Source organism: Argentina anserina, chromosome 5 (genome assembly GCF_933775445.1).
Source record: "Argentina anserina chromosome 5, drPotAnse1.1, whole genome shotgun sequence".
Classification (NCBI taxonomy): Eukaryota; Viridiplantae; Streptophyta; class Magnoliopsida; order Rosales; family Rosaceae; genus Argentina; species Argentina anserina.
In genome coordinates, this window is record NC_065876.1 from 16,973,280 (window position 1) to 16,997,945 (window position 24,666).

The 24,666-nt window shown below is 36.3% G+C and overlaps 2 protein-coding genes and 1 long non-coding RNA gene across 3 annotated transcripts; 2 read left to right on the forward strand and 1 right to left on the reverse strand.

Annotated features, from left to right (window-relative positions):
• The first annotated feature begins 815 nt into the window (after positions 1–815).
• LOC126795254 (glutathione S-transferase zeta class-like) lies at positions 816–4,726 on the forward strand. The gene is given in 10 exon segments (XM_050522097.1): positions 816–1,083; positions 1,116–1,159; positions 1,266–1,348; positions 1,435–1,506; positions 1,987–2,040; positions 2,153–2,228; positions 2,491–2,552; positions 3,130–3,189; positions 4,220–4,340; positions 4,544–4,726. Coding segments are annotated over 9 exon segments (696 nt in total). The 5' UTR covers positions 816–937; the 3' UTR covers positions 4,319–4,340; positions 4,544–4,726.
• Positions 4,727–5,716: 990 nt separating this feature from the next.
• On the forward strand, positions 5,717–12,492 carry LOC126795251 (leucine-rich repeat receptor protein kinase HPCA1). The gene is made up of 19 exons (XM_050522094.1): positions 5,717–6,117; positions 6,713–6,833; positions 6,931–7,002; positions 7,280–7,354; positions 7,448–7,519; positions 7,625–7,786; positions 7,874–7,948; positions 8,173–8,244; positions 8,349–8,420; positions 8,528–8,596; positions 8,815–8,889; positions 8,987–9,058; positions 9,190–9,321; positions 9,544–10,028; positions 10,126–10,293; positions 10,392–10,531; positions 10,704–10,923; positions 11,418–11,653; positions 11,843–12,492. The coding sequence occupies exons 1-19, from the start codon at positions 6,033–6,035 to the stop codon at positions 12,308–12,310; spliced, it is 2,871 nt and encodes a 956-aa protein (XP_050378051.1). The 5' UTR covers positions 5,717–6,032; the 3' UTR covers positions 12,311–12,492.
• A 2,969-nt stretch (positions 12,493–15,461) lies between these two features.
• LOC126795102 (uncharacterized) lies at positions 15,462–17,636 on the reverse strand. Its single transcript, XR_007672223.1, has 2 exons — positions 17,513–17,636; positions 15,462–15,873 (listed from the first exon to the last, which is right to left on the reverse strand). It is a non-coding gene; the product is annotated as an uncharacterized LOC126795102 (long non-coding RNA).
• Positions 17,637–24,666: the final 7,030 nt, after the last annotated feature.

The window sequence follows — 24,666 nt, forward strand, 5'->3', positions numbered from 1 at the left end:
GTGCACCTCAACTGTGAAGAATTTGAGATTTGAAAACAGGAGAAAGACATAGGTCGGGAATCTGATATCGAAAGATCAGGAAGACATGGGTGAAGGGAGAAAGGATGAAAAGTAAAATGAAAATAAACCTGCCACCATCGGGGCAGTGATCAACCACGAAAGCGAGACTGGAAGGAAGTAGTGAACTGAGGAAAAAGGATGAGAGAAGAGAGAGCTTCTCTCTCCTAAGGGCGTGGCAAGCTCAGGGCCCTTTTTTGGTTATGACGTTATGTTAGTATCCAAACTCCCCAATTTAATTTCATCAAAAGACCTTCGAACTCTCCAATTTCAATCAATCGGATCCAATTGTTCATTCTTAGACTCTTCGTCCAAATTGGAAGTTAACTCAGGCAATGTGACTCATTTTAAAAGCTAATTGCACATTGAACGTTAAGTCGGTCAATTGTATGCATTTATATCATAAAATGATCATTTATCCCTTAAAATGGGTCCTATTGTCAAAATTAACGTTAATATTGGATGAAAAATGAGCAAATTAATATGACTAACTAAAATTAGAGAGCTCGGGGGTTTATTTGAGGAAATTGAAAGTATATGTACTAATACGATGTTCCTTTCAAAGGGTCAATTGAATTTAATCCATTTTTTAGACATTACAGATTTAAACCCTTTAAAACACGGTTTGCCCCTATAGCTAATTTCGCCTTTTTTACTTTGTACCTTGTTAAATGTTTCTTTTTTTAATTACCTCAAAAAGACTTGCAACAAAAGCCTTTTTTACTTTGTATTGGCAGCTCCGTGTCAGCCAGAAAGAAGCCAAACAACAAAAGCCGGCATTTTTTTATTTTGCTCCAACCTCCTCTGATCATCAGATAGTCTCTTCTCTTCTGTTGAGTCAAACTCTCAGATCGAACGTGTTTTGTCTGTTTAGGCCGACATGGGTGATCCCCAACTGAAACTGTATTCCTACTTCAGGAGCTCTTGCTCTTACCGTGTCCGGATTGCCCTCAACCTCAAAGGTTTCATTTCCCCCCATCAAAATTCATTTACTTATTCCAACATGAAATTCATTCTCAGTATCTCAAAATCTTACACTTGAAGTTGTGTTTGTGTATGTACAAAGCTGTAAACTTGTTGGAGGGAGAACAGTTCAGTCCTGGTTAGTCCTCACACTTTGAAATCATCTCTATATTTATCTATGTATTTGTGTGTGTTTCTGTTTTGACTTGATGTTGGTGTTGGTGGTTTTTTTGTGTGTGGCAGAGTTTAGAAGCTCAATCCTATCGGCTATGTGCCGGTGCTTGTGGATGGGGACATAGCTGTTTCCGATTCATTTGCCATTTTATTGGTCAGTCTGTGTGTTCTTTATGCGATTAGCTTGATCTTCTTTGGATATGCATTATGTTTTAATTAGGTTCTTGTCATATTTCGCAGTATTTGGACGAAAAGTATCCACAACATCCATTGCTACCTAAAGACCTTCAACGAAAGGCCTTTAACCTCCAGGTAAGTCTCGTTTCAGAGATATTGGGTCTCTTTTGTTATGAATTTGGTCAACTGTTTGGATGGGTTTGCATGGATAAGTCAATGCACTGCTTCTTACTAAGTGACTGGATTTTCATGTTCTCATGGCTGCAACAACCCCATAGTCATATCTTGAACTCCAGAGTAGAATTGACTTGGCAACACTTGTTTGCATGGACAAGAACTGTGTCATCTTAGTACCTTACCTGACATAGTATCATTCTAGACGGACCTAAATGACATTGGTTGTAGTTTTTATTGTGTGTTGATACTTAGTATGCAGCTGAATGATCCTAAATCTGTTAGAGAATTATGTCATCATCTAGTTTTATGATATACTTTGAGTTTCGTGTGAGTTTGCTAATGCTTTAAATGTTTTGTTATGCTTAAGTCCAAATACACTTAGTTTGTAAGTTTTTGAAGGTATTGATGCTATTTTCTTCTCCCTGTGTTGATGTCTAGGCCGCAAACATTGTTTCCTCAAGCATACAGCCCCTTCAGAATCTGGCAGTACTGGTAACTAGCTGGATGCTTTTGCTAGTTCATACTTTGTAACGCTTTCATTGTTAGTGCTGTATTATCATCCAATCATTAACATTGATCTGACTCATTGCTTTCGCAATTACAGAAGTACATTGAAGAAAAGGTTAGTCCAGATGAGAAAATGGAATGGGCTAAAGTTCATATTGGGAAAGGTTTTGCTGGTGATCTTTAGAAAAACTTTTCATTGAAATTCCAAATAATCCTACATCCCCCCGCCCAAAGAAAAAAGAAAGGAATCTTTCCAGAAAACCACAAATTTGAACTTAATGGTTTTCTTTCTCTAGCCCATGGAAGAAAAAAGGATAATAGTAATAATTTTTCCTCAGTCTTACTTCTCTAGCACAATGGTAAAAGTCTTAGTATGTGCTTATTCATATTCCCGTGAAAAATTTAAGTCTAATATCTTCTATTCATTTCTTTCAGCTCTTGAAGTTCTACTGAAAAACTATGCAGGAAGATATGCAACTGGAGATGAAGTTTCCTTTGTATGTTTGATCAATTTTGTCTTTCCATCTTATGTAGTAGTAGGGGTAACTTTTGTTGCAAAATTAAACAACCATTTTGACTACAATTGCATAAGTCATAACGTTTAGCTCACATCATTGTTTACAAACCATACAGAAAAATCATGCAACTTCCATCTTATGTAGTAGGGGTAACTTTTGTTGCAAAATTAAACAACCATTTTGACTACAATTGCATAAGTCATAACGTTTAGCTCACATCATTGTTTACAAACCGTACAGAAAAATCATGCAACTTCAATGCTCCCCAAGTACTTAGACTCGTGTTTTCAGTACTTTTAGACATTTTGCAAACTAAATTTAACAATTGAGATTACTATAACCATTGCCTTGAAAGATAATCACAATATTGAAGATATGCCCATTTTATACAATTGAACAGAGAAATACCAGTGGACCATCGTGAACATTATTAATCTCTTAGAACCAAAGTGGTTGTGAGGTTCTGGACCTCAGGATTTCAATACTAGTTGGTGTGAAATAACTTTGTTTGGAGAAAATTATAATATATCTAAAACATTTTGATGAATAATTGCAGGCTGATATATTCCTAGCGCCCCAGATTCATGTAGCTTTTATAAGGTACAATCTAGACATGGTACTGCTCCTTTCTTGTTTCGATTAAAGTTATAACCATAGGATATGTATATAAAAGGGAAATTATTCAACTGGTAGTGTAAGATTGATTCATGTCTTTGTGACATGGCGTGTTTGTTTTCCTGTTATTTTTTGTTTGAGAATTGAATTAGTCCTTTTCAACTGTTCTGACTCCTGATAGATCAATCACATTATGCAATTTCTATGTGCCTTTGCTTTCTGTAGTACTTAACGATTGAGGCATCAAATAGAGGTCAAAGAACCTTATCATGCATCTGCACTTCTTTGGGCCACAATTATCTATTGCCTATGATGTATAAGAAACTGCATTTTTTATACATTGAGTTAAAGTCTATTGTGGCCTGTCCGTTTGAATTTATTCTGTGGTAAGTTCAGCAAAAGAAAAGGGTATTTGTATATATTTGGTCCTAGAGTAGTTATAGAATGATGCAAAATAATAATAATAATAATAATAATAATAATAATAATAATGTATTTGACTAGTTATATAGAGTGCTTGCCTAGCAGATTTGCTTCCGGACTTGGTAAAAAATGCATGCTTCAGGAGTGTACACTCAACTTAATTCACCAGTTCTTTGCTGTAAAGAGTTATAACTTTTGGCAACTATAATTTGCAGTCCAAATATTGAAATTTACTTAAAATAAGGCCCGAGTCCAACATTAGCTAGTGCATAGCACTAGAAAACTTTACCTATGGCTTGTGGCTCATACCTTATCTGACAAGCTAGTCAGGCTAACTTGGTTTTGTTGACCCTTTTTAGTTATTAATATAAAATTGCCTCGGTCCCTTTCAGTATGATTTTAATTGGTAACATTGCTTTTGCATTTATTTCGAATATTTCTATCAACTAGCTGCTTGTTTCTATTGTCATTTTAACAGCCCCTTCTGTTGCTCATGCTGATTGTAGCCCTTAACTAATTCTCTGTTCCTTCAAAGTTTTTAGTCTAAATGTCAAGTGCTTTTGCCATCTGCATTTTTCATGAGTTTCTTTCCTCAATTGTTTGTACAGACCCAGTTCCCCCTTTTGTCCAGATTGCATGAGGCATACAATGAGTTACCAGCATTTGTAGATGCTAGACCAGATAAGCAGCCGGATGCTCCTTCATAAGAGTTGTCGGCAATTTCAAGAGGTATGAAGTGATATTTCATGTCTATTATGTTGGGTATATTAGACAACATATATAAGCTTTCTGCTTACATTTGGCAAATGAACACAGATGGGCATGTATTTACTGTATTTGAGTTTTTTGTTTATTTTGGTGCTTCAGAGATTTTTCCATCCTCCTGAAACCATCTCTTTAATTCTAATCAACCTTTCCTATCCCAATTGCAGAAATATTGCCACCAACTAAGGTTTTCGTTGACGCATTCAGAACGTTGTAACAGAGTAATACTAAGATGTATGAATAAGGGGTTGTCTGAAATAGAACAGCTTGAAATTGCAGTGTTGTAAAGTGATGTAATTGTCTGGATTTATGTTATAAATTTTTGGATGATACAGCTTCAACCTTCTATGTACATTAATCGTATTTTAAAGATCGAGAAGTCATGAACATATCACTTTCTATACTTTTTTTCAGATTTCCACCGATGCTTCTTCTGGTGTGGTTCCACTTGTCTAGCAAGTTAGATACCTATAGATGCCGAATGGTATGCGGTGCATTAAACAAATCCCCAAAATTCCCTAGTCAAATTGATGCCATCATGATATCTTAATTAAGAATCCCTATTATTCAAAAAAAGAAAAAAAAAAGCTACTGTCAAATCATTCTTGAGATTTCTACATTAACAACAAAATACCTAAGTCGAATTCATGGGTCCTAAGCTTCACGTCAAGTCGTTAACCCATTGAAGAAGTAAGAATTAGGATCTTAGACTCGGTCTTTTGTCTGAAAAGAACTTCACCATTAGACACGTTAAACCACTGAAGTAGTAATAACTGGGGCTTAGGATTGTCTCAATAACACTTCACCTTTAGAGTAACGTTCTTATGATTCGTGCACTTCACCAATTAGTGACATTTAATTGTTAGTGCAGAAACTCGTTCCATTGGCGAATTTGGGGGGAAGGAATTCCATTCCCATATCTTTATGGACACATAAGGCAGAAGGTGGATGTTGACATGGTTTAATGGAATGGGGTATACAGACTTCTCAACTTGGTGGGTTACCCCTCACTTCATCACTTGCAGATTGACAGCTGAGCTTGAAAGAAACATGTATGCCATGGAACCAACTCAATTATTGACAAGGCCATAGGATTAGTCTAAACCCTAATCCGCACTCCATCCAATCAACTATGAGCCCTTTCACAAGTTGTAGCTGAATATTGCTTCTCTGATAACGACTCGAGAGAAGAGAGGAGACATTTCTCCATGTTCTAATAATAAAGTTACCAACCAACCTCAGTCAAATGATTGTTGAGTTCCATATTTTGTTTTCAACTCCTACAGTGGATATATCCAAACTAAAAGAATCGGTTGAATGGTTCTACTTGTGACATCTACAACTTGCTCTTTTGTTGCTACTATTGGCCTGTGTTTTTTTGTAGTATATCATAGCTATTGAATTTGTGTATAGCATAAACCACTTGCTTGCAATTATACTCTTCTTAACTACGTCCAACAACAATGAAAAGCTACCATTGTCCGTCTGTGCTGTATTAGATATCAGTGAGCATTTGACGTAATAGCTGCCAGAATAATGATATTGATCTTGAATGGTTGACGTTGACCATAGTGTTAGATGATATAATCATTACCAAAACGTCGGTCTGAGTTCCAGCTGAAGCTTTTCTGAAGTATAGCAGTTTTAAATAGAGCAATGGATCAGAGAATTCAGGTGTTTCTGCTTCTTATATTCGCTCCTTTGCTCGTTTTAGCCAATCATCAGACAAGTATTGAGGATGGTAAGCTCACTATAGCTACTATTTGCTATGCTAATGCCGTTTATTTGTTAAAATCTGTTGAAGGATTTTGTGCCTTCAATTTAGCTTTCTAGATAATATGTCATTAGGCTTTGTCAATAAATTTCCGAATGCTGAAGTGACCGACGTTTTCAACCAACAGTGCAATTTTCTGTATGTTGTAAACCAGATCTCAGAGAAAGTAGTATATGATAATCAATTCTTTCACATTCATTGAGGAACCGTTTTGAGAAACAGAATTTCTGATGTCAGATTTGACATCAGAACTGCTTAATTTCATCTAATTACGAATAAGAATTTGATTCTTTAGTCTCTTGGTAGTTTAGAATTACACTTCATTAAGAAATGCTCAGTCAGCCTTGAGAACAAGCAATTCTCAACTGCTGCTAGGATACTATAGGTTGGTGGAATTGGGTTGTTTAAGGTGCTTTCATAAACTTGTCAAGTTGTTATCATATATGGTTTTAGCTGGGAACTAACTTCGTAATCCTTTTTAAGTTTGTAATTTCTGTCTGATTCAATTGATGGGAGAATTCTTCTATGATAACTCAGCTTTTGCAATATTTGATTAATGCAGTTACTGGTTTAAAATCTCTGATGAAACTATGGACTTACACTCCTCCAAGTTGGGGGAGTCCAGATCCATGTGAAGATGGTTGGGATGGCATTGGGTGTACCAACATGCGTGTGGTCTCTTTGTACGATTTTAATACTTATCATAATGCCTTTAATCATGCAGTATTTATATCTGTATATTCCAGTGTTTGATATTCCAAAGTGTCTTGTATCTTTCAGAACATTATCAAGTATGAATTTGACTGGCACACTCTCTGGAGATATTGCACAGTTATCTGAACTACAAATTTTGTGAGTCTTCGGATACCCTTTTCTCTTCTACTTCTATTTCACATGAAGCTGATGTATTTCAGCAACTGGCCAATCTATACTATTTGTTATTCAATATGATGGTCACTAAATTCGCTGCACAATCTCAAGGCTTCATGAATTTGAATTGTTACATATATATATCCTCATAAATAATTGATCAGAAACGATTCTACACACTTTCATAACTAGATAGATCAAAACCTTGAATAAAATCCTTAAGTACTCTAACTTTTCTTTCACGAGTCTCTTCATCTAGGGATCTATCTTACAACAAGGGCCTGACAGGACCACTCCCACTCGAAATTGGGAGTTTGAAGAAGCTAACTAACATGTAAGGATGTTTTACGTGGAGACCAATTTTCGAAAAATCACAATGTCATTGTAACATGTTGTCAGTAAAATTGCTCCCTCGATTCCATTGCAGAATCCTGGTTGGGTGCAGTTTCTCTGGTCCAATTCCTCCTTCTATAGGGTCCCTACAAGAGCTAATATCCCTGTAAGAAATGTGCATTTCTTCATAAAATTTTCACTTCTCATCTAAAAGATGAACATTAATTCTTACAGGTGCTCATTGTGCTCTTTTCGTTTATGAAAACCACAGATCTCTGAATTCTAACAGATTCAGTGGGAAGATCCCACCTTCCATTGGTAATCTGTCTAAACTATATTGGCTGGATCTAGCTGACAACATCCTTGAAGGATCCATCCCAGTTTCTGCTGGTGGTGAACCTGGTCTGGACATGCTCAGTCATTGCAAGCACTTGTATGTCCACTTTGTTTTTAATTGTTATTGGTGGTTGAGTTTCCTGTAAATGTATATTTCGTTCATTTAAGACTCTATTTTTTGCAGTCATCTTGGAATGAATAATCTCTCTGGCCAAATTCCATCAAAGCTTTTCAACTCAAACATGAGTCTGATACACGTGTAAGATGAAATACATGAAAACATCCACACACATTTATTGGAAAAGTAGGCATAATTTGATGCTTGGAAACTGCTTACTGAAAGTGTACATTGTATCCCTTTTGAGTCCTCTTTTTGTTAGTGGCTGTTTTCGAACAAGAATTTCTAGCTCCTCAACTCTCTAATATAGTGTCTCTGTAGATTAATTATCTTTCTCAAACTTCCCTTGTACATGTCTTGCTCAGGCTCTTCGAAAGAAATGAACTCTCCGGCAGCATACCTTCCAGCCTTGGACTTGTAAAAACTTTGGAGGTCGTGTGAGTATCATTGCCACGATTTCTCTATTACATTATGCAGATTCTATTTTTGGTTCTCAAATTCTCTCAGTGAGGCTCTTTTCATGAAGTACAAATGGTTACAGGCGATTTGATGGAAACATGTTAACTGGGCCTATTCCTGCAAGCCTCAGCAATCTTACCAGTGTTTCTCAGATGTGAGCAGATTAAAACCTTGGCATATATTACTTCATTACTATTTCAGGGGAATTGTTACCAATTAGTATGAAAAACCTTATGGAGGCATCTTGTGTTCATTTGTTAGGTTCTTGTCAAACAACAAGCTGAGCGGCCCTGCTCCTGACCTTTCTGGCATGACCCTTCTTCACTATGTGTACGTTATAAAAATTTCAACTAGTGCTTTTGCTTCCCCGTCACTCAGTGTTGTAGACTTATAGTAGTCAGCTTATCCAACTTTAATTTGTCCATGATACTCATATTTGAATCAATCATTGTTGATCTTACCACCAGAATATACATTGTGTTTGGTGTTTTTAACTCACTTTGTAATATGATTTTCATTTTTCTTTGTCTTCGTCTTTTCTTTCGCAGGGATTTAAGCAATAACAGTTTCGAGTTATCTGATATTCCACCATGGTTTTCGACACTCGATTCTTTGACCACATTGTATGTCCTTTGTCAACCCTCCTGTTCCATGTGTGTGACATATGCATCTGAACGAGAAGTTTACATTGTTTTGTAACCTTTTCATATTTTAAACCAGAATCATGGAGGACACACAACTTCAAGGAGAAATACCTGCTGCTCTTTTCAGCCTTTCAAACATACAGACTGTGTGAGTACTGGCATGGCGTGATTTCATATACCACTATAAGTAATAAATAAATGCTGAAGTTCAAGTTCCCTTATTTTTTTGAGAAGGAGCAATCTTCTAATATTTTTGTGAGATATATGATGTGGTGACAGGGTCCTGAAGAACAACCTGCTGAGTGGCACTTTGGATATTGGCACTCCCAGCACTCAATTGGAAGTCATTGATTTACAAAATAATCAAATTAGCGAATACAAAGGAAATGAAGGATACAGTGGTACTTTGATGTAAGCAAATCTTGATAGTATCTTTGTGCAGTTTTTCCTCTAATACAATATATTGCCAAAACAAATGAGAATGATTTCTAGTCGTATGATTCATTCTGCATAATATGTTGTCCATTTGTCTAATTACATTTTGGATTGCATTTATTATACTTAGACTATCTGGTGAATGGGAAATAAGTTGCTTAGGTAGGCTATTTATCTAGTTTCTTTGTCCTGCTGCAGACTTGTTAAAAATCCAGTTTGTGACGAAAGTGGTGCGTCACCTAATTACTGCAAGATTTCGAGTTCATCTGATATCCCCCCATATGTAACATTGCGAAATAACTGTGTTCGAAGTCCCTGTGACTCTGATCAGGTTTCAAGCCCCAACTGCATATGTGGATATCCATATGAGGGCACTCTAATCTTTAGAGCTCTTACCTTCTCAGACTTGGACAACTCAACTCACTACCACGAGCTTGAGAAGGCCCTCGTGAATTTTTTCTTATCCCGTCAACTTAATGTTGATTCTGTCTCTTTAAGTAATCTCACCAAGGATTCCCTTGCATACCTTAGATTGAGCCTAGCAGTATTCCCAGCATCCCAAGGTCATTTCAACCAAAAGGAAGTTTCTGGTATTTCTTATTTGCTTAGTAACCAAACATTCAAGCCGCAGAAATCTTTTGGACCATTCTATTTCATTGGTGATGACTATGAATACTTTGCAGGTAATTGTTTATTAATTTTTCATGCAGCAGGAAATAAAGAGTTGCAAATTTGTTATATATGTTGATACATCTTTCGGTGTCTCTTCTATTAATGCAGCTGAAACAGAAGTATCATCAAAATCAAAGAAATCGTCTAATGTGGCAATTATTATCGGAGCAGCAGCTGGTTGTTCTGTTCTTGTGCTAGTATTAGTCCTGGTAGGAATTTATGCAATTCGCCAGAAGAAAAGAGCAAGTAGAGCCATTGATCAAAACAATCCTTTTGGTAACTAAGACAAATCCTTTTTCATTTCAAGTCCTGTCATATCACATATATATTATTCCTGTACTTGCGACCACACCAATTTTGTCAATCAAATGCAGGAAAATGGGATGTGAATAATAAGAGCAGGGGTAGTGTTCCTGAATTAAAGGGTGCTAGGTCGTTCTCATTTGAAGAGCTCATGCAATACAGCAACAACTTTTCAGAAGAAAATGATGTGGGATCTGGGGGCTATGGGAAGGTAACCCTTTATTTATGACTGTTGTTTAAGATCATATCCTAGATAACGGGTTTGATGGACAGTTCAGCAACTTAACATGTCTCAACATGTAGTTATTACTCTTTCTAGATATATATGTTCTACAATATTGATCCTTAAGACCACTTATCTAGTTACTGTTTACATCTTATAGGTTTACCGTGGAACTCTTCCCACAGGGAAACTGATTGCCATAAAACGAGCTCACTCAGAATCCATACAAGGAGGACATCAGTTCAGATCTGAGATTGAGCTTCTTTCACGGGTGCATCATAAGAACCTTGTCAGCCTTGTAGGATTTTGTTTTGACCGAGGCGAGCAGATGCTGGTGTATGAGTATGTAGCAAATGGGACTCTTAAGGATAGTCTTTCAGGTAATAACTAAATCTGTTTACATGAATACTCTAACCTTCTAATAACCGACACATATAATGTATACGCATATTGATGTCTGAATGTGAAGTCTTGATTCATAATCTAATTAAGAATACTATAGAATCAGAGCGTTTTCTCATTGACAGAGATGTAAGGAGTTTAGATGAATTTGAGATTGAATAAGTAAGTGTGATCACCAATTCACCATAGCAACACAATGGTATCAGAATAAAAATTAAGCTTAATAAGCAGAGGCACTGAACCTCGCAACTTTGAAATAGTAAGCTAGTCAGCAGTTCAGTCTATCTTTAACTCGATCTACTTCACCAACAAGTAGACAGTTACAGGACCTACAGTAATGAAAGTTTAAAAAGAAAATCCATTATTGAGAGCCAATGTATATTGTACAAAGGGAATACAATAGGCACACCTCAGCTGCATTTCATATTCTTATTATGCTTATTCGGTGTTACACACTAAATTGTCTATGCAGGTAAATCAGGAATCAGATTAGATTGGCAGAGGAGACTTAAAATAGCACTTGGTACAGCTAGAGGCTTAGCCTATCTTCATGAACTTTGCCAGCCTCCAATTATACACAGAGACATAAAATCAACCAATGTTCTGTTGGACAATAACTTGTCTGCAAAAGTTGCTGATTTTGGTCTCTCCAAGTCCATGGGTGACAGTGAGAGGGATCATGTCTCCACTCAAGTTAAAGGAACAATGGTCAGTTCTCATCAACACTTTAAATAAGAATTTATCAAAAGTGAAATAAAGAGTATTTTGCAGTTACTAGCCATTGAATTACTGAATACAATGGCCAAGAAAACTAGCTATTGAATTAAAATTATTTTAGGTTGACTGTATTGAGGATTTTACATGCATAAGACTAAGCAATCCCTTAATTTTTTGTAGGGTTACATGGATCCTGAATATTACATGACGCAACGATTGACAGAGAAGAGTGATGTTTATGGTTTTGGAGTTCTAATGTTGGAGTTGCTTACTGCAAGAAGACCAATAGAACAAGGGAAATATATTGTGCGAGAAGTGAAATTGGCAATGGACAAGACTAAAGAATTATACAACCTTCATAAAATCCTGGATTCAACCATTGGTTTGGGACCAACACTCAAAGGTTTAGAGAGGTTTGTAGATCTTGCAATGACTTGTGTTGAAGAAGAAGGAGCCAACAGGCCTACAATGGGTGACGTGGTAAAAGAGATTGAAAACATCATGCAGCTTGCTGGTTTGAACCCTAATGCCGAATCGGCATCCACTTCTGCAAGCTATGAGGATCAGGCAAGCGCTAAGCATCCTTACAGCAGTGAGGCTTTTGAGTATAGTGGTGGATTTCCAGCTTCAAAGATAGAGCCGCTGTAGAAGGCATGATTGTACAACTAGAATATTTAGTAACTAGCTTGCTTCTTCACTCTTGTTATATCAGTGATTGGTATTCATGGATATATACATGTAATTAGTTGTAATTATAACATCTGTGTGCGTTCAACATACTTTAAAAAAAAAAAAAACTCTATGCGTCCAAAATTTACTGCTGCGACTGTATTGACAAGTATGTGCTCTCTATTATCAAGTAAGCATCAAATAAATATTTTGATGCTGTACTGTAAACAGTAATGGGTTTTTTTTCTAGCAGCTATAAGGAACCGATGCAAGCTCGCTAGACTTGTAATTTGTTACCTGGAGCTTGGATAAATGGTACGAACGGAAGAGGATGGGGAGACGATTCTGGCCATCATCGATCTAGCTCTCCTACCATCACTACCTCCTCATCTTCTTGCAAAATTAAACGTATACTTCAGGACCATTCAGGAAATTAGGAGAGCTTACCACACACTTGCTACTACAGAACGTTGTGTCATATTTACTATTCAATCTGTAAATGTTTTCCTGTGACTCTAGCTGCATGGGGCATCTAGCTATATATTGCAACTGTTTTCTCTGACTAATCTTCTCTGGTGCCCTACCAATTAGCTACAACGTACGTTACCTAAGCTGCTATTACTACCATGAGAGGGTAAAAGAGATTGAAGAAGACATCTGAACCCGTATCGATCAGCATCTACTTACGCAAGCTAGCTATATACGAGGATCAGGCCAGAACTAAGCATCCTTACATAAGAATAAGGTCGTTGATTATAGACTATAATTTAAATTATAGTGGAGGATTTCCAGCCTCAAATTGGTGTAATCGAAGGGGTATATTGACTTCAAAATGGTGGATTACATCCCTCAGTAGCTTATTACATTATACCATTGACAAAGGCCATAATTATAAACCCTGAACCAACATTCCATCCAATCAAGTATGAGCCCTTTCTATCAACTTGTAGCTGAATATTGCTTCTCCGATAACGACTCAAACAGAAGAGTGGAGACGTACATTTCTTCATCTTCCTATAATAAATTTACCAACTAATATCTGGTAAATGTATTTTGAGTTTCATATTTGTTTCCAATTCCTAGTGTGGATGTCTCCAAACTAAAAAAGCATTTGAATGGTTCTATCCTGCCCGTGCCCTCTAATAGTTGCTATTTTGTTGCTACTATATCAGCCACTGTGTTATGTTGAAGTATTTTATAGATATTGACCTTGTATATTGGAATAATATAGCTTATACAACTTGCTTTCTGTAATTCTCTTCTTGACAAAGTCCAGCAACAAGTGATCACAACTGCTGGGCGGGTGCTGTATATATATATATTCAGTAAGCATGTAGTTGGATACCTAAATCAATGAAGACTTCTATCTTGAATGGTTGACACTTAGTGTTACATGAAAGCATTGCAAAACGTTTGTATGAGTTCCAGCTGAAGCCCTTAATCTTTTGAAGTATAAGAGTTTTGGAGAACAACATAATGGATCAAGAAGTCAGGTGTTTATGCTTCTTATATTAATTGCTCCTTTTCTCGTTTCAGCCAATCATGAAATAAGTCAGCAGGATGGTAAGCTTAATATAGTTACTATTTGCTTTGCTCACTTTACTTGTATGTTAACCAGGCATTTTGCCCGCGCTTTGCTGCGGGTTAACACTGCTAAAAACTAAGTAGTGGAGTAAAACATGAAGATAGGACTTTGAGTAAAAAAAAAATGGTCTAGTATTTAAACAAAAGAAACTGTGTAAACTATATTGGAGTAACATAAAAAGCTTTGCATCTAAAATCCCTCTAACCACCATGTCACTAAACATTAAAATTACTCTAGATTCGTAAGTTCTCTTTCTCATCAAAGCGCTGTTTAAACCAAATAAACTATTTGCTTCATAGTTCATCTTGAATCGTCATGTACATGTAACTGTGTTGTGAAGAAAAAAGTATGAGCAAGCAAAGAAAAAAATTTCGAATGAGCATAAATATGAAATTCATGAATTACTGCATATACTGTTGTGAAGGCTCAAAGCAGTAGCCATATAGCCGAACCAAGTGCATGCTATGCAGAGAGCCAATGTTGTTGATTTCAGTTATAATTAAACTTTCTCTCTATGGGACAAAACTTTCTCAAGCTTTTTAACTGCAAGAAAAGTACTGTCTACTAAATAACCACAACTGTAAAATATCGCTTATGCTGAGTTGTAGAATATATAATATACTTTAATTGTTATAGCTGTTTTAATACTATGAGTGTAGTTAGCTAACCTTACCGAACCCCGCAGCTTTGCGCAGACACAACCCAACATCTATCTCTTGCCACAAAAATGACCAAAAGAAGAAATGTGCAGTTTTCCTGTGACAAAGGGATAATGATTTAGATCTTGTTCTACACCACATGTCAAATGGATAATCATCACATATAATGATTTAGCCAGTACAGAGAAAACTGATGATATAATGTCAAGTTCCTCAAATGATAGGATGTGATATATTCAGGTGTAAAACAATAGTAGTTCACCTCATCTAACTTGTTGTATTACTGCGAGTGTTCTAAATATCGGGATATATCGGGGATATATCGGCGATATATCGGTGATATTTAGAAACCGATAGGATAAATGCCATATCGCCTTAATATATCGGTCAATTCAAAATATCGGGTCAACATGCGATATATCGGGATATATCGGTGGATTTTTGTTTCGTTTGACTTTTTTTTTTCGGTGGACTTTTTTTTGGTGGACTTTTTTTTCTGTGGATTTTTTTTTCAGAGACTTTTTTTTCATTGACTTTTTTTTCATTGACTTTTTTTTCGGTGACATTTTTTCTTGTTACTTTTTTTTCGGTGATTTTTTTTAAGGAGACCATGTCATTTTGAGAAATTTCAACGCAAATAGTCAGAAGGTGATTTTATCTTAGAAGATGAGGATGAAGATAATGGAAAATATGAGTTTGACTTTGATTCTGATGATGAGAGAGTTTATAATGCATGAATGCATAATCAATATTTCAATCTATCTTTTATGCACCTATTTTTGTTCAATTAGTACTTAGTAGTTAATATTATTAGGTATATTTTGAATATTTTGAAGTATATGTTTATAAATATATTAAATTTAAATAAAAATTAACAAAAACGATGAATCCGATATAATCCGATATATCTCGATATATCCCCGTTATATCCTTATTTTACAAAACCGATACGATGCCGATAACCGATATTTAGACCATTGATTACTGCTAACCAATGTCAATGAGCAAAGCAGACATCTTATTACAACCAGGTAACATCTCATATATGTAACTTAAAAAAACAAACTCAGAACAATTCAAACCTCTTTATAATACCTCAAAACCATTATGAAATTACAACACCCCTGCCATCATCCCCAAATCGGTTAGACACAAAGATCTAGGTTCTCTAGAGCCACAACCAATGATCTGCAACTATACCACCTGTTCTGCAACTCCACCGTCGCTTTCATTATTCCCAAAAGCATGTTCCTCAAAAAAATTCATTCTTGCAGATCGTCGGCATCCAGACGCCATACCTGCAACAAAAACCATAATTTAAGAACAAAATGAAGAGTCCTATGAAACACAAACCAAGTAAATAGACTGATACCATACTGTGTTAGAAATGAAGCTCAGTTAAGTTAAGTTTTTCAGTCATATTTAGTAAGATTCTACCACTACAATGCATGTTGTGCCTATTCCCACATACAATTATATTGTTCTTATTTAGAGTATCCAAGTTGCTCCTTCTAATTTTTATTTTTTTCTAAAGAATTCAAGATTCTGATAAAGACAATAATGACATTCTTTTCTGTTTTTTTTCCTTTGGACCAAATTATGACAAAAGGGATTCTTTCCTGCCAATCTTTAAGCATCCATGACCAAAAGCTTTTGTCCAGCCACTAACAGACTCTGATCAAAGCAATGTGGGAAATGACTACATAACATGATTCAGTCTCAAAAGTCTACTGCGGCATCTCCTCAAATACCTATGTGCATGTGCTAATTAAACTCATGTAAGAATTTAAATATCTATGCATTTTTATATATCTCCTACTTAGAGAATGAACATGAAGGACATGGGCATGTCTTGTATTTTCGAATTTGCATTTGTATGCAAACTGTTCTTGATTTGTTTATTAGATTTGATTCTACAAATGCAGTCATCTCAGAAAAGAACTCAAATGTTACTGCTCATAGAGAAAACAAACAAAATACTCATATAAAGATTAAAGAGAAGTAGGAGAAATTCCACATCAGAGTGTCAAAAACTAAAGGAGGACAATAGCATCATTGGAAAAACAATGGGGCATCATAGAATAATGAATTGGACATGGATAACCATAAATGCTTTCCATTTGTGCTTTCCACAAAGCAAACTTGAGAACGAATATGAAAATGGGATTTGGATGCCTTAGAGATTTAAACGTCTGTATGAACTTAAACTGTGTTTGCTTTACACAAAATGAACTTCCCAGATAATGATCAGACTTCAGTAATGCATTAACAACAGAAGAATATATGTGGGCTCCGAGTTATTCAAAGCGAACCTTTGTAAGTCAGATATAAAAACACAAATACTAGAATCCATAGAAATCATAAGAAATCAATAGAGATAATCTAATAATTGATCGAGTTAATTTTCAATTGATAAGAAACACTAAAACACATAATTCAGAATCACCTTCAATGCAAGAAACTATAGGGATCATTTAAAGTTTAGGCCAAATCCAAGATCATGCATTTTCATTTACTTTAAGTTCAAAGCATCTAAATGCTAAGTAAACAAATGTAGAAGCTTTTCCCACCTCTAAGTATCTCTAGCACATTCAAAATACAACCTCAACATGGCCGATCATTCTGTATATCAACTTTCTTACAGGGAAAACAAACTGTATAATCAGAGGACTTGAGCATTGGTTTCAATTGAACCAAAATAATCAGCATGAACTAATCAAACAATGAACTAAGTGAAATTAATTTCAACTCCAAGTCCGAAACAAAATCAATACAACCCAAAATCTCAAACCCAAATAAAACCATTAAAGCCGACATCAAGTCGGGATAGTCACCATATGAATCAGAAATTCTTACAATCCATCTCCAAGCACAGACAACAACAGTAAACATGCAGCAACCAATCACCCAGAAGAAGAAATTAATGGAGAACGTAACCTTGATGAGGCACAAATTGAAAAGGCGGAGGTCGTCCAAATCAAGCAAGCTTCCAGTTAATTTAACCAGGAATGGGGTATGGTGAAAAACTAAATTTGTCGAGAAATAGATTAAGAATAAAGCTCTCTAGAAATTAAGTGGGGCGTGCGAGAGTGTCGAAGAATTGAAGAGAAGGGCGGCGAGGCTCTCTAGAAGAAGAGAGAGAATTGAAGAGGACAGTGAGGCTTCTAGAGAGAAGCAAAAAAAATGACGTAGAAGAAAGGAGAAGACAGTAGAAGAAAGGAGGAAAAATCAGAACTTCACTGTCGATTTCTATGTAGACAATGAAAGGAAGGAGGACAAAATAGGTCATTCACTGTATATCATAGGAACATTATCCTCTTAGGAACAGTGTGTCACCAATTCCCAAACGCTGATGTTCACCTCGCATCACTGGAGCTACTGTATCGCAGCACTGTAACCTGACTATACTGTAGCACAACACTGTGGACAGCCTGTAGCACTGCACTGTTGCTACTGTTCCTAACCTAACCCGCCTATAATATATAGTAAATATCTGAATTTGGAGGACTGTTGTACTTGCCTAGCTTCTTTTGTTTTGGGTACAAATGGGGCCATTAGCCCAAGCAAAAGAAAGCAAAAAGGAAACTAGCCAGAGCTACAAGTCATAAACTCGCTAGCTCTAGAAAGACCAACAATGTCATCCAGCAGAGCATCGGAAACTAGCGTCGGAGGGTTATGTAAGATACATATTCCTCTATCATTAGAGCTATTATGTTTAGCAAGGATATCAGCTATCATATTCCTCTCTCTGTGGACATGTTTCACATCATTAAAATCAAAGGCACACATTAGGCTTCTGCAGTTCATTATCAAGGTCTCAAGAGGATTTAAATCAATATTATCATGTTGAAGAAGATTGATAAGCACTAAATAATCAGACTCAACTTCTAGTCTTTAAATCATTTAAACTACTAGTTAGGTGTAGACCATGAAACAAGCCCCAAGCCTCAGCTTGTATGACCTCCCCAGTCCCAATGTTCACCATAAACCTACCCTGCCAACAACCAACCTCATCCCTAAGCATACCCCGTGCTCCAATATTTTCATTATTCATCCTGGAGCCATCAACATTTAGTTTAAAATTTCCAACAGCTGGTTTAATCTAATATAGCATCTCCACATGTTTAGGCAAGTTTGTACCAAGCTTAGTATTAGCTTTCTACATATTGTCTTTAGGAATTTTGTCCAACTATTATATTCTTCATGAGCTAACAAATATTAAATGGCAATTATATTCTCCATTGTCCGAATCTGCCTGTGCAGAACATCCAACTATGCCGAGCTACTGTGAGATTTTCAGATCAAATCAGACTGTGAGCTTTATACCATTGGAAAGATGTGGATGTCTATTTTCTATAGTTTTACGGATCTTGATTTCGATACACTGAGAGGAAGTTATGATAGTTTGAGTGACGAGAGGTCAGAGCTGAAATCTGCTCGGGTTTACTAGCATTCATGGAGAATTCAAGTTGTGTTGCAAAGTTCATTCAATTTCAATACATCAAGGTCAATGATTCAGATGAAGATGCAGATAGTACATGGATTCCCACTTTTACATGAGATATTTCAAGGTTTTTCCATTCCATATCAAGATAGGAAGTTTAGAATCCAAGTCTTACAAGGAAACTAAAGTCAAAAGATGAGAAATAATCTTCCCTATATAAGGGAGCACGATTTCATATGAGAGGAGGTCTCCCGAGCACAATGTAGACGCCTAGGGAGCAGAGACCATCCATCTATCTTCACCATTCCATTCTGTTATGATTTTTTGTTATGTTTTTGTTAGTTATAATTTGGTAAACCTTTTCTAGAATTAGGATGATGCCCTATCATGATTGTTTATGTAGTTTGATGTTTTATTGATGGAATTGTAGTTTCTTTATGATGAATTCTTAGTCACTATTTGAATTTGATGTTTTATGTTTAAGTTATTTGATTGATCACCTTAGGGCTTTGCATATAGTAATTTGAAGATAAATTTGAAGTAGATATGCAATATAATTTATGAAGCTTCTTGTGATTAAGTGTGGTGAATTACATTGTTACTCGAGAGAGAATGATAGTTTGCTTGATTTCATTGTTTTCTAGAACGTAATGAGTCATACATGTTAAATTTATACTTGAGAAGTATAGACTGCATAGTTAGGATATACGAGCTTTACTTGAGAGGGAGAGCATCATACACTTAAGGAAAACTATGGTCTAGAGTACCTGAGAAGGACATAGATACGGGAATTGTCATCTAGAGATACAAAAGAACCTATTAGTTACATTGATACATAAATAGGATTGTTAGTGGTTGATTCTGATATCCTAGGTTCTATATTGTTTGTTTCTTTTATAATTTGTTATTTGAAAACCTAAAATCTATGTTCTTAGTTTAGATCAATTAAGTTAGGATTAAATCGATTCTCAATCCCCAGTTGGAACGACCTCGTACTTGCACACTATACTAACGACGATTCGTGCGCTTGCGAGTTTAATTAAAATTTCACAACACCTATATATTCCATTGTTTGATATCCAATGTGCTACTTTGTTTCAGAATATTACCAAGTATTATTTTGTCTGGTACACTTTCTGGAGATATTCAAGGTTAGCTGAACTACAAATTTTGTAGGTCTTTGAATATCCTTTTCAATTCTTCTAGTTGTATATGAACTAGCTAGATGTATTTCAGCAACGTACTGGTCAATGTTTACTATTTGTTAGACTCCATTATGTAGATGTCACAAGATTTTTTGCACAGTACTCTCAAGGCTTAATAAAATTGCCTTATGCAACATCTATCATTATATAATTGATCAAGCAATTTTTTTTACAAAATTTAATGACTAGATGGAGCAATACCTTAAAAAATTACCACCGAGTATACTAATTCGTCCATCATGGGTCTCTTCATCTAGGGGGATATCTTACAATAAGGGTCTGACAGGACCACTCCCAACAGAAATTGGAAGTTTGAAGAAGCTAACTAACTGTTACAACCTTAGAGCCTGATAGGCTGAGCATGGCATGAGCCTTGGGTCGTGCCTCATCGAGGCTCACGCATGTAAGAAAATGCATGCAAGAAGCAAGGCAGATCAGTAGCGGAGGTATTAGCCTCGCTAACATAGTGGTTGGCTGAGTATTAGCCTCACTAGCAGGAGCCTAACAAGCACGGAGTCAGGTTCCAAGCAATGCAAAGGATGCAGAGTCATTAGCCTCGACAGATGCAGGCATATTAGCCTCGATAGATGCAGGCATACTATGTCACTATAGATGTTACTTTCTTTGAGGACATGAGTTACTTTACCTCTTCTGATCCAGCCCTTTAGGGGAGAATTCATTTTTCGAAGAGCTGTATCATGGCGAGGGGGAGGAATCAGAAAGAGTCATTGTTGGAGATACCTTTACACCAGCAACAAAAGCTCATTCTGAGGTGGAAACTTTAGATAATCATGTACCAACGGTGGCAGAAGCTCCACCAGAGGTAGAAGCATCAGACACCCAGGTTCCAAAAGAAGAACCAATAGTTGAGAGAACAACTGCCCCTCCCGCCATCACTCATACCCCCGACCAACGACTTACTGGTGCAAAAGGTCACTCATCTGAGGTATGTCTATCCCCTAGTACTAGTAGTGAATCTGATAGTTGGAAATATGTGTTACCAAATAGGTCTACTAGAGGTCAACCCCCAATAGATATGAACCTAGTTTACAGGCCAAATCAAAATATCCAGTAGCCAATTATATGTCCACTAGAAGATTATCAAAGTCATATGAATCATTTATGAATCAAATATCTGTTGTATCGGTACCTAACGGATAGGAGCACAAAGTGTGACGTTCTTAATGTGTTTATACCCTATTCTTACTCTCTGTTACCTCTTATTTAGTATGTTTTAGTTTCTTTTGTATGAATACGTGTCTAGGTAGAGCTTATATCGATTATGAGTAAATTGATAATGAAAATCGTGCTAAGTGTTAAGAATCTTTATTGAGATAAGATTCCTTGTTCGAGTAGAATTCATCCTTTCCTATTTCTTTGTGTCTAACGTACTTATTCTTATTAGGAAAGACAAATCCATGTTGGAGAAGGAAAGCAATCCTAGTTGTGAAAGGAATAAGGAGAGGTCGTGCGGTATTGATGGTTTCCTATTGGGAGTTGGATTCTAAAACCCAATTGGAAATGGATTTTCAAGGTGTATATGAAGATATTTTCGTCATATAAATCAGAATTATTAAAGAAAAGAAGATATACACTTAAAACCCCAATCCATGCAAGAATCAGAAATCTGTCAAAATTCGTAGTCCAACTTTGATGGGCTCCCCTGGATAGCTCATATCGAATTAGAAGACGTACCATATATGGAGAGAGTGTGAGTCTAGTTTCTGTAGGATTTGAAATTGAATCAATATCTTATTCCTATAGGGAGATATGACATAATCATTTCTCGGAGGTCCAGTGGGCTCAGCGGAATAATCTCAACCATTTATTTGCTTTTGATCCAAGGGCTGTGAGAGAAAGTTTGGAACTTTTTTCTCCTATATATAGAGGCACGAATCTATATCAGAATGACTATAAATTCTTGCACCAAAGAATTTCAAAGAAGTCATGCAACAAATAAATGAGAAGAGGTAAGAAAGTCAAAGAAGTCATACAACAAATAAATGAGAAGAGGTAAGAAAAATCAAACAAGGCTGCAACAATTTAGATTCTTGCTGCCTCCCTAATTCAAAGGAGGAAATTCGTGCAAAACAAATCAGCACTAAATGAGGAAGAAGATATGCAATTAATGTCCAATCTTTATCAGAATCAGAATTCTACAAGTGCAGGTCATCCAACTTTGACGGGCTCCCCTGGACAGCTCATAATGACTCAGACAATGTAAGATATATGGATGAAAAGTTACAGAAGTCTATTTTCAAATGCAATTAAAATCACCTCAATAGCTATTTTCTAGAGAACGTTATGGTGACAACAAGGCACAAAGGTCAGCTCTAACGAATTGAGAAAATCTAGGAAACCTAAACTAATTTGGTTTCAACTTTGTGGACTTTGTGGCCGGCCTCCCTTTGGTTTTTTCTCTATATATAGCACCTCATTTCGACAGAAAAGAGGATCAACCTTACTCACAAGACTAGCCAAAGTTCTGCCTTAATCACTACTCGTCATCCTCAAAACCATTCAAGTCATAAACACCATCTTCCTTTCATTGCATTCGATCCAAAGTGCTACGCCTAGGATTGCCATTCAAGTTGAAGCCGTGCTGGCTTGTTTTGATACCGCTAAGGAGATTTACAAAGTGTAACTCGTTACTTCTTCAATTATATTTTCGGTTAGATTCATTGTGTGATGTTGTGTTTCTGTTTTTGGCTAGTTCCGAAAATTTGTGGAATACTCTTATGTAGTTTACGATTTTGCAAGATGTTATAAAGTAGTTCTGATTTTGTTTTCTATGATTTCTATGTAGATGTCGTGAGTTTATAATTCAATGATTTAATGATTCTCTCTCTTGTGCGTTAACTATATGTGATTCAAGGTGCTAAGTTAGTTTTGCATATAGGATTCTTAAGTGTTTTTATTAACTTGTTAAAGTAAGTGACATGCTTCACTTGTTAGTAATCACTAGGAATTTACCATGATCCGTTTGTTATCTAAGATGCACTAAGTAATTAGATAAGAGATGAATCAATGAAGTGGTAAGATTGAGAATGACATGTTACCTTGTAATTTCTAAGTGCTAAGATAAGATTACCAGGCCATGTTTCGAGTTAGGGATGCGCTAGGTAACCTAGTTCGGCATTAGGTTGTTTTTTGTTCACTCAATACTTCTCCGCTAAGGCTTGGTGTTTGCATATGATGAGATTATGATTTCAAAGCTACTTGTGATGTTTTGTTTGGTGATGTTTGTGTGTTGGTTGGTTGATCACATGTATATAATAGTTTCGCTTTTATTTTCTATTTTTGTTATTGATCCGATCCTATATCAAATCTTTATATCTCTTATGAATTCGTTGTTAAATGTTTGTGATTCTTTGTTCTAGCTGGATCCTGGTTTGTGAACGATACCTTCTTGCTTTATACTACTAACGATGCTTACAGGGTTAATATTAATGTCTAGTAATCGAACCGATCACTATCAAAGTACATGATGCATTGGGGGATCCGAAATGGAGAAAAGCAATGGAGGAAGAGATGGAGGCATTGTAGAAAAATGATACTTGAAAACTTGTGCCTCCATCACATGGCAAGAAGGTTGTGGGGTGTCGTTGGGTGTTCACTGTGAAGCATAATTCGGATGGATCAATTAGCAAGTATAAAGCATGCCTTGTTGCGAAGGGGTTTACTCAGACATATGATATTGATTATGATGAGACTTTTGCTCATGTTGCAAAGATGAACACTATCCGAGTTCTCCTTTCATTTGCTGCTAGTTTGAATTGGCCACTCCAATAGTTTGATGTCAAGAATGCAGTTCTTCATGGAGAGTTAGCTGAAGAGGTGTATATGAGTCTCCCTCCATGGTACGTAACTACTTCTTTTGGTGATTTTGTATGCAAATTGAGAAAGTCTCTATATGGTCTTAAACAGTCACCTCGTGTCTGGTTTGGGAGGTTCTCACAGTTTACGCGGAAGATTGGTGACAAACAGAGTAATTCAGATCATACCCTATTTCTTAAGCATCAGCAAGGGAAGGTAGTAGCTTTAATTATATATGTTGATGATATGGTGATTACTGACAATAATATTGTAGAGATTGATCGGATGTTTGAATAGTTGTCTTCTGAGTTTGAGATGAAGGACTTGGGTGATCTCAAGTATTTCTTAGGGATTGAAGTAGCAAGGGGGAGAGACGAGATCTACTTATGCCAGAGGAAGTACATACTTGATTTGTTGACGGAGACATGTATGTTAGATTGCACATCTATCGACACCCCTATCGAGCAAAACCATTGTCTAGCAGAGTATCCAGACCAGACACCAACTGATCAAGCTCACTATCAGAGGTTAGTTGGGCGCTTGATCTATTTGACCCATGCTAGACCAGATACTGCTTATACAGTGAGTGTAGTGAGGCAGTTCATGCATAATCCAAGCGAGAGTCA